This window comes from Triturus cristatus, chromosome 1_2, assembly GCF_964204655.1.
Source record: "Triturus cristatus chromosome 1_2, aTriCri1.1, whole genome shotgun sequence".
Classification (NCBI taxonomy): Eukaryota; Metazoa; Chordata; class Amphibia; order Caudata; family Salamandridae; genus Triturus; species Triturus cristatus.
The window spans coordinates 906,304,218-906,319,079 of record NC_140580.1 but is presented as its reverse complement, the minus strand read 5'-3'; the positions used below and the strand labels follow the sequence as shown (position 1 = coordinate 906,319,079).

The window sequence follows — 14,862 nt, the reverse complement described above, 5'->3', positions numbered from 1 at the left end:
AGACGAGAGGGAGAGCCCTGGGGGCTGCGCAGATCCGAGCTGCAGCCCTTGCTGGGGGAATCCCCAGCAGAGGGCTTCCCTTGTTGTGCTTTAGTTACGGGTGCCCACCCCGCGTTCTTTCTACGGTCGCGGGTGCCCACCCCGCTCCTACTTGTATTTGGATAGAGGGAGCCTACCCCTCATTGCAGCATTGGGCATTTCTTCAATTGCGGGTGTCCGCCCGCGTTCCTCTTTGTTCCCACCCCGCTTATGTTTTTATAATTAAGACCGGAGCAGGAGTCCACCCCGCCGGTCTGTAACCCCCCTGCGTGAGGCCGCCGCCAGCAAAGAACACCCGGAAGTCAGGCAGTCAATGCCTGGTTGCGGGCAGGGCTTTGTGGCGTCATTTCCGCTTCTCCCGCGCTGTCCAGGAAGGAGGCGAGACGCGAGGAGAAGCCAGCGGAAGCCTTCTGGAGCCTGGCGGGCTCCATATCCAAGCCCCGGGTCCCTGGAGGGGGCCCGGGTGAAGTCCAAAGTGGCGTCGGTCCCAAGGAAGGGAGCGGAGTCCCGAGAGAGAGCCCGGTGAGTAAGGGCTGATCTCTATGGGGAAGCTACAGTCATGGTACAGAGTCCCCTTGGGGGGCTTGGGGGTATTTCCCTGCACCCACCTGTCTAGTATGCAGTATCTGAGCAGCCCCACATGGCAGAGGGCCGCTCCAACGTGGGTTATATTTTGTTTAAGGGCCCCAGTAGGGGGTCCCCACGGCCAGTGGTGCCCATGCTGCCACGCATCGGGGGCATGTTTATTTAAAGCGCCTGTGTGCTCCAACTTGGGGCACGTTATTTCCAAGCCCCTTAGGGGCCAGAGGGCACCGAGGTACCGTGCCCATATTCTTTGTTTTCTGCTGCCCCGATGGCCAGGGCACTCCAACATTTGGGGGCATGTTATTTTTAGAGCCTCCGTGGCTCCAGCAATTGCACATTTCATTTATTTAAAACACCAGTGCGCGCCCAAGTGCTCAGGGCCAATCCTTCTTTTTCTGTGTTGGCGCATATTGATTTCAGGAGCCCGTGCGCTCCATAGGGACATGTTTGGTTTCTGAGCCAGATGGCTCCAACGTGGGGCACATTGGTTTCCTCATATTTGACTTCCACAGCTGCGCAGCACTTAGTGCCAGCTGCAGCGTTTAGGCCCTGTTCTTGTCCCCAGCTGCCCAGCAAGTAGTGGGCAGCTGCTACGTTTAGGTTCTGGTGCAACCGGACCCTAATATGATTGAAGTACTATTATGGTTTAATGCTTTGGGTGTTAGGAAATGTACCGTGTGTAGTATGTTTTGCGCACCCTGTGTTAATGCTTATGGTGTTAGGAAATGTACCGTGTGTAGTATGTTTTGCGCACCCTGTGTTTTATACCTCTAGATAGGATTTCTGCATAGGAGGTTGTTTTACCTGTTTAGGTTTATGTTAGGGAGAGTATACTTCCCTGTGTGATGTACCCCCCTAGTGTAATTATACTTAGGAGGTAGGGATTAGACTTGTGAGAGATTGCATAATGTGTTTATGCCCCTGTGATGTATACAGGATAGGTTTTATACCTGATTCTATTGTGATAATGCTGGGGTCATTATTGCACCAGTAGTTACTGGTTGTGCTCTACAGTTATAATATGTGTTACAGTTGGTATATGTTCTACATTTACAATTGGTGATTTTGTGCTAATTCTGACAGTGGTCCATGTGGCCCTGTCTTGTGTAAATAGTCCCCTGTAAAATTCTGCCCAGTGCCAGTTGGCACAGTGTAAATTATGTGATTATCATCTAATGTGTTTATTATAATACAAAGGCTATTTTTTATATAGAACCTTGTGTGGAGTTTCCTTTGTGGTGGGCCTAGTGTGTTGTTGCTGTGTGCGCGTGCAAACGCTTTACACATTGCCTCCGGGATAAGCCTGACTGCTCGTGCCAAGCTACCAAGGGGGTGAGCAGGGGTTATCTTTGGTGTGTAACTCCCCAGCCCTGACTTAGAGTGGTGGTCTCTGCCTGGCTTTGGCGCAAGCTCTAGCCAACCAGAGATCCCATTTCTAACACCTTCTAATATGTGAACTCTGATACGGACTGTGATATCCTCCTAATATGTGAACTCTGTTATGGACTGTGATACACCCCTAATATGTGAACTCTGATACGGACTGTGATTCCCTCCTGTTATGGACTGTGATACCCCCCTAATATGTGAACTCTGATAAGGACTGTGATACCCTTCTAATATGTGAACCCTGATACGGACTGTGATACCCTTCTAATATGTGAATTCTGATACGGACTGTGATACCCTCCTAATATGCGAACTCTGATACGGACTGCAATACCTTCCTAGTCTGTTGGCTCTAATACGTACTGTGATATCCTGCTAGTATGTGAACACTGATACTAACTGAGGTACCTTCCTCGTCTGTTGGGTCTGATACTCACAGCGATACCCTCCTAGTCTGTGGACTCTGATACTGGCTGCGATATCCTCCAAGTCTGTGGACTCTGATAGTGACTGATACACTCCAAGTGTGTGGACTCTGATACAGACTGTGAAACCCTCTCGGTATATAGGCTTTTCATACAGACTGACACCTTCATACTCTGTGGGCACTCTGATATGGACTGTGATCGCCTCCCAGTCTGCTGGGCTGCAGTTCCGTGACCATCTTTATGTGAGGGGCTCAGGCACATACTCCCAGGTTCTTCTAGTGCGAGAGGTTCTCACAATAGCATGGAGAATGTCAGATAGGAGCCAAACGCTAAATTTCACTTACAGCACAGCAACACCCCTCAACAGGTGAATGCCAAATGGTGTAAAATTCATTTGGGACTGTTAAACATATTTGACAGAGTACCACCTTTAGCTCACAAACGGATGTTGTTGCCTTCAGAACTTTCCATGTTGCGCTTTTTCTTAAAATAAATTAAACTGAAGAGGCGTGAGTTTTTAAAAAAAAAATTTTAATGGAATTTATGTACACATTTGTTAATGCGATTGATATGCATTAATAAGCAAGAGCACAAAATCGTGCCCTATGTGGACGTTAGATCTCAGCCTGCAGCTAAGGAACTTTTCTCCGGTGAAGGCGGGTAACCTGTAATAGCAAAAGTAAATGGAGCACATTTAATGGGGCACCCAATACAGAAAAGAGCCCAGCCACCACCAAACTAAGTTCCTCGCTAAACAAGATCACACACTCACCTTCTCATTGCTCAGGGCTTCTTGAGCTTGTAATTTATATAGTACAAAATCTGTTGACCAAAAAAGGGGAGAACATTTTTAGTGAAAAAAAGCCTTTAATCGTCAGCTTATAAAGTATTTAGTGGTGGAAGGTATTTAAACACTGAGAAAGCGAACAGTTCTGGCTTTCACACAGTGAAAGGTTTTGATATTGATGCAGCTGATAAGCAGCAAGATCCTATGACACATACCTAAATTGATTATGAGACATCTTGAATAACACATGAATAAATGTGCACTAATCACACGGTAAAGAGTCATGAAAAATTAAGTGTGAAAACTTATTTGCTGCATTATAAAAGCATGCAATTATATTGTGGGATAGATGAAATCATATACATTAATATAGGTTCAGATGTTATTAACCAGCTTTAATTGTCATTTCAGTGTGTATCAAAAAGTTAAAGTGATGTACTGTAGTGCTAGAGGCCCTCTGGTGGTCTGACACCCTGTGATGACCTTTGACTACCATTATTTTAATTGACCTGGGTGTGGCATTTTATCCTAGCCTGAATGTACAACGTCCTCCATATGCCTTGTTTCTCTTAAAGGTTTCGTTCTTGTAATCTAGGAGTCTTTCAGTGGGAGCTGTCATGGAGTAGAACAGCCTTTCCAAGAACAGAACATGTGGGATGTGCATTTGAAAGCATGAGAGAAAGAGAGGTGTGGAATGAACGTTTGGTCTCGAAGTGCAGTGTTATGAGCAGTGCTGCACAAATGTGCACTGTACTGTACATCAAGAGATGAAGTATGTGATGCTATAAGCAGTGGTGCACAAATGTGCACTGTGTTTTCCATTGCTGGTATTATTACGTTCTTACTATTGGCTTTGACATGGCCTCATGTCATCCTGAATTCTGACTCTGCCTGGCTTGAGCTTTAGCTGCATGCACAGCCCCGCTTGCAAGTTGTTTGGGTTAATCACGTTCAAGGATTGTTTTTGTGAGAGATTGTTTAATGTACCCTGGAAGGCTTTTGTGAGCTTCGTCAAGATAAAGGCTGGAACATGAGAGAATGTAGAGGGGACGTGGGAACTCCTTCCTGCCATGGAATGCTTGCTTTGAAGCTGGCCAGTCCTAGTAGTATTCCTTTGGTGCAGGGGAAAGATTCTCAAACCTTCTAGTGTGTGTTTTGAGACTATACAGCTGAGGTTTGTTGACAGCTGAGTTGGGAGCTCACTTACAGAGTAGACGTACTGCTGTAAGACAAACGGAACTTGTGTCCCGGTCGAGAGTCCAAGCCAGCTGTGAAAGCCCCCTCAGAGAGAATTGGCAAGGATGTCGAGTGAACAATCGGGTGAGGTGACTTGTTTCTGATTATTGCTATTGTGATGTGTGCTTGTGGCTTTGATCATTTGAGGTGTTTTCTTTGTGATGTGTGAATGAGTGAGGTGCACATCCAAGGTAATATTTTGATGTATCTAGTGTATATATAGCTCTCTGATCTCTTGCAGGACGTCCCATATAATATTTTCTTGAGAGTTATCTCATAGTATTTGCTATTTGTTTATTCATTAGTATTATTCATACATTTAACTGTAGCATTTACCAAGTGTGTTATTATTGCTTGCATATATATACATTTATATCCTCGCTCAGTCTCCACTGTTCCGTACGAAGCACTCTCGGGCGGGTGCGGTTTGCGGTAGTGAAAACCGCTATTTTATTATCGCTCAATATTCTTCTCCTATTGAAGAAATTACCGCACTCACGGGGGACATTGAAGTCGTTCTTTATTGACGGCTTACAGCAAACAAAACAGACGCGTTTCGGCGATAGCCTTCTTCGGTGTCAATAACACATCAGAAGGGGCATGTTTAAAAGCGTAATCGTGGAGCATAGAAATCAAGAAGGGACCAACTTTACAATTCATAACATGAGTGCCATTTTGTAACGGTGCATTTCAAATGTAAATACATACAAAATCGCTGAGTCTTACAGTATTTTAGTCTAAATGACATGATTTTAAAGACCAACATTGAATTTTTAAAATTTACCGTTAGGTTGGCAGCGCTTCTGAGCAGATTGAGCCGTGTATCGGCATAAGTAAGTGGATACTTTAGAAGCAATTACATCTCAGCCGCCCCTAGGCACTTCTATATATATGCAAATCACGCCGTGTATCGGCTTGCGTCCCCTCTTGTTACGCTAATGTCAAATGACACATTTGTTTCAATCATATATGATCACATGATTACAGATTTCAGAAATCAACAGGTTGCAGGAAAATAATAATACATATTCAGATTTCGAGTATAGCCCAACTCTTTTCTACATGAAGCTATTGTCATCTATAAACCTATGTGGACTACCAGTTCCTCCCCACTGTTCAATCCTTTCGGATACTTAGTCCCTAGATCTATAATATACCGTGACTCTAGTCTCCTTAATCTGCGTATTCTATTGCCACCCCTAATATTCACAGGAACCTGATCAAGGCCAAAATACTGTAGTTGATTTCTGTCACTTTGGTGGCATTCTGCAAAGTGACGTGCCACAGGATATGCAGCATCTTTTTTGTCAATGGCTCTCAGATGTTCTAGGATCCTGATTTTAAGTTGATGTATGGTACTGCCTATATAGCGTAACCCGCAGGGACACACTAGGCAGTATACGGCAAAGGGAGTGCTACAGGTTAAGAATTTTGTTATGTTCCTAGATCTTTCTATGTCTGGTATATTGTATGACAAAACTCTTCTGCTGTTTGAGCATGCTTTGCATCGGTTACAGGGAAAAAATCCCTTCATTTCATTTAAGGTGCTTCTTCGTTCTGGGATTTTTTCTAGGTGGCTTTTTACCAGCATGTCTCGTAGTGACCTAGCCTTCTTAAAGGTTACCAGAGGATAAGCTGGAATGTCCTCACCAATGACACTGTCGGTTTTTAGGATGTGCCAGTTTTTTCTCAGCATACGTTTTAGATGATTTGCCTCCGAGGAGTAGGGGGTAACCATCCGGAATTTCCCCTTGCCAACATTATCACCCTGTATGGGTTTCTCCATCAGAAGTGTATCTCTGGGAATCTTTCTTACCTTCTGCAGGGTTTTCTCAAGAGTCTGAGGTTTATACCCTCTTACAGCAAATCTAGCTACGCAATCCGAGGCAGCCGCCTCGAAATCAATCTCCCTAGTGCTGTTCCTTTTCAATCTAAGTAATTCCCCATATGGAATACTTTGGATAAGTTTGGGTGGGTGGTTGCTGGTGGCAAACAGGGTTGAATTGCCTGCAGTGGATTTACGGTATAGTGCAGTATGTATTCTTCCTCCATCAATAAACACTCGGAGGTCCAGATAGTCCGCTGCCACCGGACTCACTGTACCCGAGAAGTGCAAATTGAGATGGTTGTCATTAAGGATGTCAATGTAGCTATATGCTGATTCCATTGTCCCCTGCCACACAATAAATAGGTCATCGATATACCGATACCATTCCACCACTTTGCCACCGTTTGGTCCAGTAGAGGTTCTGGGCACCTGCTCCTCCCACCAGCCCACAATATATATATATATATTTTAATGTTGAGCATTTGGCATCTGGGAAAGCCTTTCTGTTAGAGAGCATTGCATATATAAACCCCAAGCCTTATGTTAAAAAAGAGTCTTTGCATTGTGTAAAATAAAACTCTTTTCTAAAGGTGTTGTTGTGTTATGTCTCCTGCTTCGCCGTGTGTTTGAGCCAGTGTGGGAGATTCTACATTATCTCAACGGCGAGGGAAGACATGTACACACGTGTTATTAGGTTTCTAACCATCCTGATTGAAATAATTAATGTGTGTGAAGAATTAATGAAATCTAACATGATTTTAGATAATTTCACGTGTGATATTGAAGGGGGTTTAATTCTGAATTTCATCATTGCATATGTGAAAATGTGCACATGTGACAACAAAAAAATTGGTCTTGCATAGCCATCTTTAGTGCAACTATTCTGAAGCCTTCAGCTTATGATCTTCATATATGTAATAATGTAAATCATTTGAAACTATATTAATATTTTATTTGAGATTACTTTACACGTTGATACTTTGAAATGCAGTAATATGACATAGCTATATGTAATCTTTATAATAAAACTAATAATGTATTCTGAGTGCCTATATATTTAAAGAATCTTAGAGAATTCTTCCTATTACCAGAAATGTATATTTTCATTACTTAATATTTCTACACAACTTTTAAAGCAAATATAACAGGCCTGTCTTTTTCCCTCTTTTGCGCTGCTTTACACTTGTAAGAAAGTTTAATGATCTTACTATGCGCAGCTAAAGTGTGCTGCATTAGAAGAGTTCTCACTCCCTTACTATGACTATTTGCAACAAAGTCGATACTTTGGGAACCTTTTGCTATGTAAAACTGTCCTCTTGAACTCATTCATGTGCCTTCTGCTAAAGGATCATTGTTTGGACGTTTATGTATACCGGATGATCTGACTACTTACGTGACGAACACCACCCGTCTCTCTATAATATGTGTCTTCTTTATGTCTCAGTACAACCATCCTACATGAACTGACCAATGAACTGAGTGCTCTGACACGATGAGGTGACCAAGGAGGTGTCACCCCCAGAACTAGAGGATTATAATATACATTGATTTGAAGAAGTGATGGTAGATAGATTTTTGGATTGTGTAGGTGATGAAATGACTGGCTGGTTCACTCAGATTTTTCAGATCCAAACCAGACATGATCCCAGAGCTGCCTTTAGGAACTTTTGAGGACACTACATGCTTTCTTTTGGACTGACGCATACGCTGTGTGTGCCATTCATGGACTCTCTCGATGGGACACTGCCCATAAACTGTCAGAGCTCCTGTCTTTGCTGAACTTAAATTGACCAGCATTCTTTAGATTCTAAATGTTTATTAATGATGTACTACCCTTTGAATATTTTTGATAAATGTTACCTTCAATTAAACAGAGTCCATGGTTTGTCATTACTTGTCTCCTTAAGTCAATTGTGCATTCCAATTGTTTAAAGGAAAGTTCAGTACTAATGTTATTGTTTTGTAATGCTTTAACAGAACTATTTGTTTGAAAGATTTTAGTCCGGCTAATTTTCTTTAGAAGGCTCGGACTAGTGATAATTCTTCCTTTATATAGTTTGAGATTGAAAGTCATATACATTAATCTAATTATTAATTTGTGAAGCGGTTATCCAATTCCTGATACTCATTGAATATCTGGATGCTAGATCTCTCATATTCAACCCCTCAGTGGCACAATACAAGAAGTTGAAGAAGAAAATCAATACATTGGGTGAGTTATATATCGACAGCGCCTATTTACCCCAGTAAATCTCTGGAAGGGCTGGCTCTTAAAGAGCCCTAAACAACATTTCTAAGATCTACATTTGTGGGAAAATAAAAGTACATGTAGTATCGCCTTCCCCACCATGGTATGGATTCATTAAATACCACCCCTTGTTCCACACGGCTCTCACCTTCCTTGGTCTTCTTGTGGTAGGCATGCTCCTTCTGGAGAGACCGATCCAGCTTGAACAGGTGCTCATACACCTCTGCAGAAACAAGAAACATGGAGAGGTTACTGTGAGAAGGTGGCCTGATATATGCTGCCCACTAGTTCTAGTGGACACCTTGTATCAGTCCAAACAACCCCTTATGGCGATAGGTTAAAGACAACCTTTATTGAAAGCTATCCTAGTGGTAGCTATGGAGGGCAGCCTTCAGGCTAAGTCTTGAAGGAATGTAAAGCAACTTGTTTTACCAGTCTATAATCTCTTGAATGATCAAATGAAAGGACAACCACACCAGGTATATATTTAAAATATATGTATTTAAGATAGCACACACCCCTCTAGTCTTTTTATGAGACTGGAGTTCGAAGTATTTAAGTTACAAGTGATTAAGCATCAGTAAAAGCACAAATACACGTTGGGGCCCTAGGGGCGTACCAAACCATATACCAAAAAAGTGGTATAAGAACCACGACTGGACTAGGCACTAGGCCTATTGCCTCAAGAATTACTGGGACCCCAAAGAATCACCCAAGGTAGTGACACAGGGGACCCACGGGAGCCGTATGCAGTGTGAAAACCCAACCGCGGGTTCATATTATCTTCTATGGGGAATGTCGTGGTTGGAATTTTAAAGATTAGGGGCACTTCTGATCGAGTCAGGACCAAACCCTTTTGGACTTAAGGTAGTTCTAGGGCTAGCACCCACAAGAGCACTGGAGTACTCGAGTTACCTCACCCAGGAAAGCCAGGTGCATAGGTGTCTTTTGGTGTCGGCTCGCGTCGTCGATTCCAATGGAAGCCTGCAAAGAACTGCTGCTGCCGTGAAGAGGAGAAGTGTCCGAAGAGATTCAAGCCTGGATCTAGGATACAAGGAACCTGAAAGCAGAGGGAACAGAGTCTGGGTCACTAGCCAGTGACCTAGGGCAGGATGGACCGATGCCCACAGATGTCCGGTGCTTCAGGTGAGTTGATGGGTGTCTTGACTCTTTAGCCACGAGGTCCAGGAGGCGTTGACGAAGTCCATGAGCCGGATTCAAGCTATCCCACAAAGTCTGTCGAGTGCTGCAGTATCGGCAACCAGATTGGACCCAACAAGCCTTGGTAACAGCAAGTCACTGGAAATCAGAGAAAGGACTGAAGTGCAGACCAGAAAGGTCTGATGGACTCACCCAGCAAGGGTAAGTAAGGGCACATCTGGAGCAACCAGGAAAGCCCAAGCAGAGAAGGAGTTGCCTTTGTGGGGACCTGCTAGTGAACGGGCTAGTGATCGCAAAGGAGCTTTGAGTGGTTGCACTTGAAGCTGGCCCACGGGTCACTCGTGGAGTGGAGGCCAACAATCTTCGGTGCAGGACGTGCTCAAGGCTGGGGCTACTTGGAGCCCAAAGCACAACTTCGAGGAGGACCAGGAAGATAGAGTTGCTGCAAAAGTTCACGGTGTCCAGGGGTCACGGTTCCACATCACCCTCAATAGCCACGGGCCTCAGCTTTGCTGTAGACTCAGGGTAACCTCGGTGAAATCTGGAAATCTACCTCTGGGGATGCAGAGACTTCGGCGTCTGGTGGGAGCTTCAGAATTGCAGACTGGTCAGTTGCTTGTTTGGTGCCTGCCAAGCAGGGGAGTCACTCCTTGACCCCAAGGGAGATTTCTTCCATCTTCTAGTCGTGATAGAAAGTCGAAGGTCCAGGATATATGTTGCAGAGGTTCGTCCAGGGTAATCTAAACTCCTAGGGACTGGATTCCTATACTTATACTAAGTTTAGGGGATGGACTAACTCTAAGGCCCCACCTATGGGTGGACCTGGGGTGGGGGTGGTTACACCCCTTCCACTTTGTCCAGTTTCGCACCAGAGCAGGGGCTGAGTGCCCCTGCAACCGGTTTGAACTGGGCTATGCACAGGGACACCTTGGGTGCCCCAGGCAGTGTCTCAAAAGCATTCACTGAATGCACCCACCCTGTCCCAATACACATCTGCCTGTCTGGGGAGGTGGTTACACCTCCCTGTGACAGGAAACCTATTGTCCAGGCCTCCCCTGCCGGAGTTTCCCTCAGCAGCAGGAGGAAAGACCCGTGTCTATGGCAGTGGCATCCATTTTGTGATGCCAGGGCTTTGGAAAGTTTTAACCGGGTTTAGCCAGTGTGAACATGTATCTCCCTCTAGAAGGGTGGAATGCTACCCCCGCCGCCAGGACTGGACTAACCTCAACATCTTGTAATTCCGACTCCTGCACAGACTTGCACAGGGATCACAAATAGCGATGCACTCATAATCTAGGCCAAAGAAACCAAAATAAAAAATACCCAAAATAAAAGATGCCAAAAATAAGTTGTCAAGCAAAGTTCCAAAACCCTTTCATTACATAAATAGACAAAAATAGATTAACACCCATTGCTATGGAATCGTGAAGCCCTCCATTAAGTTATAACACTACTTAGTCCATTCATAACCACCAATCACGTCACACACTCATGCACTTTTAGCAACTTCTCCCTTTGCCCCAAAGACAGAGAGCCACACCATTCTACCAACCTAAAATAAGACTGCGGACTAGTCTCAGGACAAAGACGATAAAACTAAATCTCCCTCCCAAATGTCAACTACACTGGCGCCCTGTATTACCAACCAACCAGCAGCCATTCAAAGGACAAGTACAAGGACCAGTGAAAGCTGTTAAGGTGACCACTTACAGAGCTCTCAAGCTTCCCAGGTAAATGCTTGAGCAGCGCAGCCAGTCTGGGTTTTGTTCTTTGCATTCTGGGACTTGTAGTCCATGTATCCCATCATAAATTCGCCAATACAAGTTTCAGAATACAATGAGAAAACCTAGACTGGCTAAGCTACTCGTGCAAGTACGTAGGAAACTTGATAGCTCTGCCTCTTAAAGGGGTATCTTGGCTGGATGCCTTAATGTGGAACCTGCCCTACCCCAACAAATCCAGCCTCCCAACTACTCGTAAACACCTGCTCTTTTAGTGGGGACTGGCATACATAATCACTCCTGTATATCTGAAACTTAAAGCCTGCGTACTAACACTGACCTTCCGGGAAATACACAGAACTCGCAATATGGCAAGTTAGGCTATTTTTGTACTCTTTTCTTACAATTCTAGTTCTGCTTTTATAGCGGGTAACACAAAACTACAAGTACCAGAATGGGTAGGAAAAAGCAGACTTGATGGAACTACTCATATCTGAGATGGGAAAACTTTTAAATAGACGTAGTCTAATAAACAGATTTTCTTGTTTGCAGACAGCTAGAAAGATAAATCATTATACATATCCTGATGCTCTGGGCAGGTCAATGGTTGGCAAGTAGCAGACAAGAGTCTTGACACAGACCAAAGCAGGCTATCCCAAGCACAAGGCAGCAAATCAGAATGACCAAAGTAACTAGGTAATCTAACTGGCTGCCATTTAAACAATCACAATTGGCACAGAGACTGCAACCACAGCAACGAGACTGCCCTCATCGCCGCCACTGACGACATCAGGATCATGCTCGACAACGGAGAAACCGCGGCCCTGATCCTCCTGGACCTGTCAGCTGCCTTCGACACAGTCTGCCACTGCACACTAAGAGCACGCCTCCATGACGCCGGAATCCAAGAGAAGTCCCTGGAATGTACCACCTCCTTCCTCTCCGGAAGAACCCAGAGCGTCCGCCTCCCTCACTTCCGCTCCAAAGCCACCGCGATCATCAGCGGCGTACCCCAAGGCTCATCTCTCAGCCCAATGTTAATCAACGTCCACATGGCACCACTCGCCCAACTACACGACCTAAACATCATCTCCTACGCCGACGACACCCAGCTGATCCTCTCGCTCACCAAGGACCTCCACACCACCAAAACCAACCTCCACAAAGGATTGAAGGCCGTCGCCGACTGGATGAGGAACAGCCGACTGAAGCTGAACTCGGACAAGACGAGGTCCTCATCCTCGGCTCCACCCCCTGGGACGACTCCTGGTGGCCGACGGCACTAGGAGCACCCCCTACACCCACCGACCACACACGAAACCTAGGGGTCATCCTCGACTCCACACTCTCCATGACTAAGCAAGTCAACACCATCTCCTCCTCCTGCTTCAACACCCTCCGCATGCTTCGCAGGATCTTCAAGTGGACCCCCACCGAGACTAGGACAGTCACCCAGGCCCCCGTCAGCAGTAGACTGGACTACGGCAACGCACTCTACGCAGGAGCCCCGGCCAAACTCCTGAAACGACAATGCATCCAGAACGCCTCCGCTTGCCTGATCCTGGACATTCCCTGCCGCAGCCACATCACACCCCACCTGAAAGACTTGCACTGGCTCCCCATCAACAAGAGGATAACCTACAAACTCCTCACCCACGCACACAAGGCACTCCACGACACCGGACCAGCGTACCTCAACAGACGACTCAGCCTCTACACCCCCGCCCGCCAGCTCCGCTGCGCAGACCATGCCCTCGCCAGCATCCCCCGCATCCGAAGAGTGACCGCCAGCGGCAGATCATTCTCCCAGCTCACCGCCATGACGTGGAACACCCTCCCCATCCACCTACGGCAGACCAAAGACCTTCTATCCTTCAGGAGACTCCTCAAGACCTGGCTCTTCGAACAGTAGCAGCATCCCCCCCTAGTGCCTTGAGACCCTCACGGGTATGTAGTGCGCTTTACAAATGCTATTATTGATTGATTGATTGTGTTCTGGTTTTTCTAACTGGTTGTCATGGAATTATTCAGAAAGGCTGGAGTTCCCTAACACTATCTCGAAAAAAAACCACAGAGCTATGAATGCATGTGGTACCAATGTACATCTGGCTTTCAATTCCAATGGTACATAATGTGCGAAAGGCTTTTTAATTACGTACTGTCAGCAGGGAATAAACTACTGTTTTCTATCCATTCCACATTTCAGACAAAAAGAAAACCCTACACCTATCATATCTTAAAATTACTAAAAACCATTTTAAAATTACGAAAAACCCACCTGGTTAGTCTAACATCACCCCACCCCCTCCCCCCCACACACACGCACACTCTACTCCACACAGGGATAAAAAAAAATGCCTTATTTAACAGAGACAGAAAATCAAGATTTCTTATACCGTGAGCAAATAAGCTTTTCCATCCCTGCAAGGCCATCTCAGTGTTCCATCTTTCTTAAATCGTGTAACAACATTTGTCAATTAGAGCGCTTTGAGGCGACATACTGTAGAATGAGTAACTACACACTAAATAAGGCACCCCTGTGTGTGAAATAAACAATTAATGTAAGTGAAGAAATCGGGGTAAAACACCATTCACTTTACCGCTGCCTCTCACCTTGCAGCTGGGCAGAGAGCGTCTCCTGCTGCTGCTTCAGCTTGAGGGACAGGTTCTCTGAGCTGTGCACTTTCTCCCGTAAGTGCATGTACAGGCAGACCACGGACCCCAGGCACACCAAGGTCAGTAAGCAGAAGACTATCACCAGAATCCTCTTCTGCATGCGCAATCCGCAGGCCCCGGGTCCCATGGCCAGAGAGCTTGGTTTCTCGTCAGCGAGGGCCGGCACGCGAACTCGCGTTAGCATCTTGACAGTAATGTCGGACTAACAGGCTCCCGAGTCATACGCGGGCCTATATAGCCCCGCTCAGCCTCACGGATTATGACGTCATAGTACATTGACAACGCCACGCCGTTACCTCAAAGCGCTTTGCGTCACACACCAGTATCAACTCTGGGGGGGGGGGGGGGGGGGGGGGGGAGGCGGGGGCTGAAGCCCCGTGAGCCCAATGTGTGTTGCGCGCCTGGTAGGGTGACCAGATTCTCAAAACAAAAAACGGGGACAGGTCATAGACATAGAAGTAGGACTATGGTTTGCAGTAACCATCGACATAAAAGTAGGACTATTTGACAGCTGTCATAGACATAGAAAAAGGACTGCAATTACAGCTCCCTCCACAGACTGAGATGAAGCATTACAGACAACAAATCCACGGTCTTTTATTGGCAACCCTCTCCTTCACACAGCTGCATTAGTACTTTTTATTACATTTACACTTTTAAGGACTATAGCATATATTTGCCAAAAATCAATAAAACATCACAGGCTAGCAAACGCCAGATTTACTAGCTTTATCAATGCTCGTTTCTATAGCTGCACGTCAGCA

At 45.6% G+C, this 14,862-nt stretch overlaps 1 protein-coding gene across 1 annotated transcript; it reads right to left on the bottom strand.

Annotated features, from left to right (window-relative positions):
• Nucleotides 1-2,954: 2,954 nt before the first annotated feature.
• LOC146868293 (Golgi integral membrane protein 4-like) lies at nucleotides 2,955-14,433 on the bottom strand. Its single transcript, XM_085615303.1, has 4 exons — nucleotides 14,036-14,433; nucleotides 8,689-8,763; nucleotides 3,214-3,263; nucleotides 2,955-3,106 (listed from the first exon to the last, which is right to left on the bottom strand). The coding sequence occupies exons 1-4, from the start codon at nucleotides 14,280-14,282 to the stop codon at nucleotides 3,074-3,076; spliced, it is 405 nt and encodes a 134-aa protein (XP_085471429.1). The 5' UTR covers nucleotides 14,283-14,433; the 3' UTR covers nucleotides 2,955-3,073.
• Between the last annotated feature and the right edge of the window lie 429 nt (nucleotides 14,434-14,862).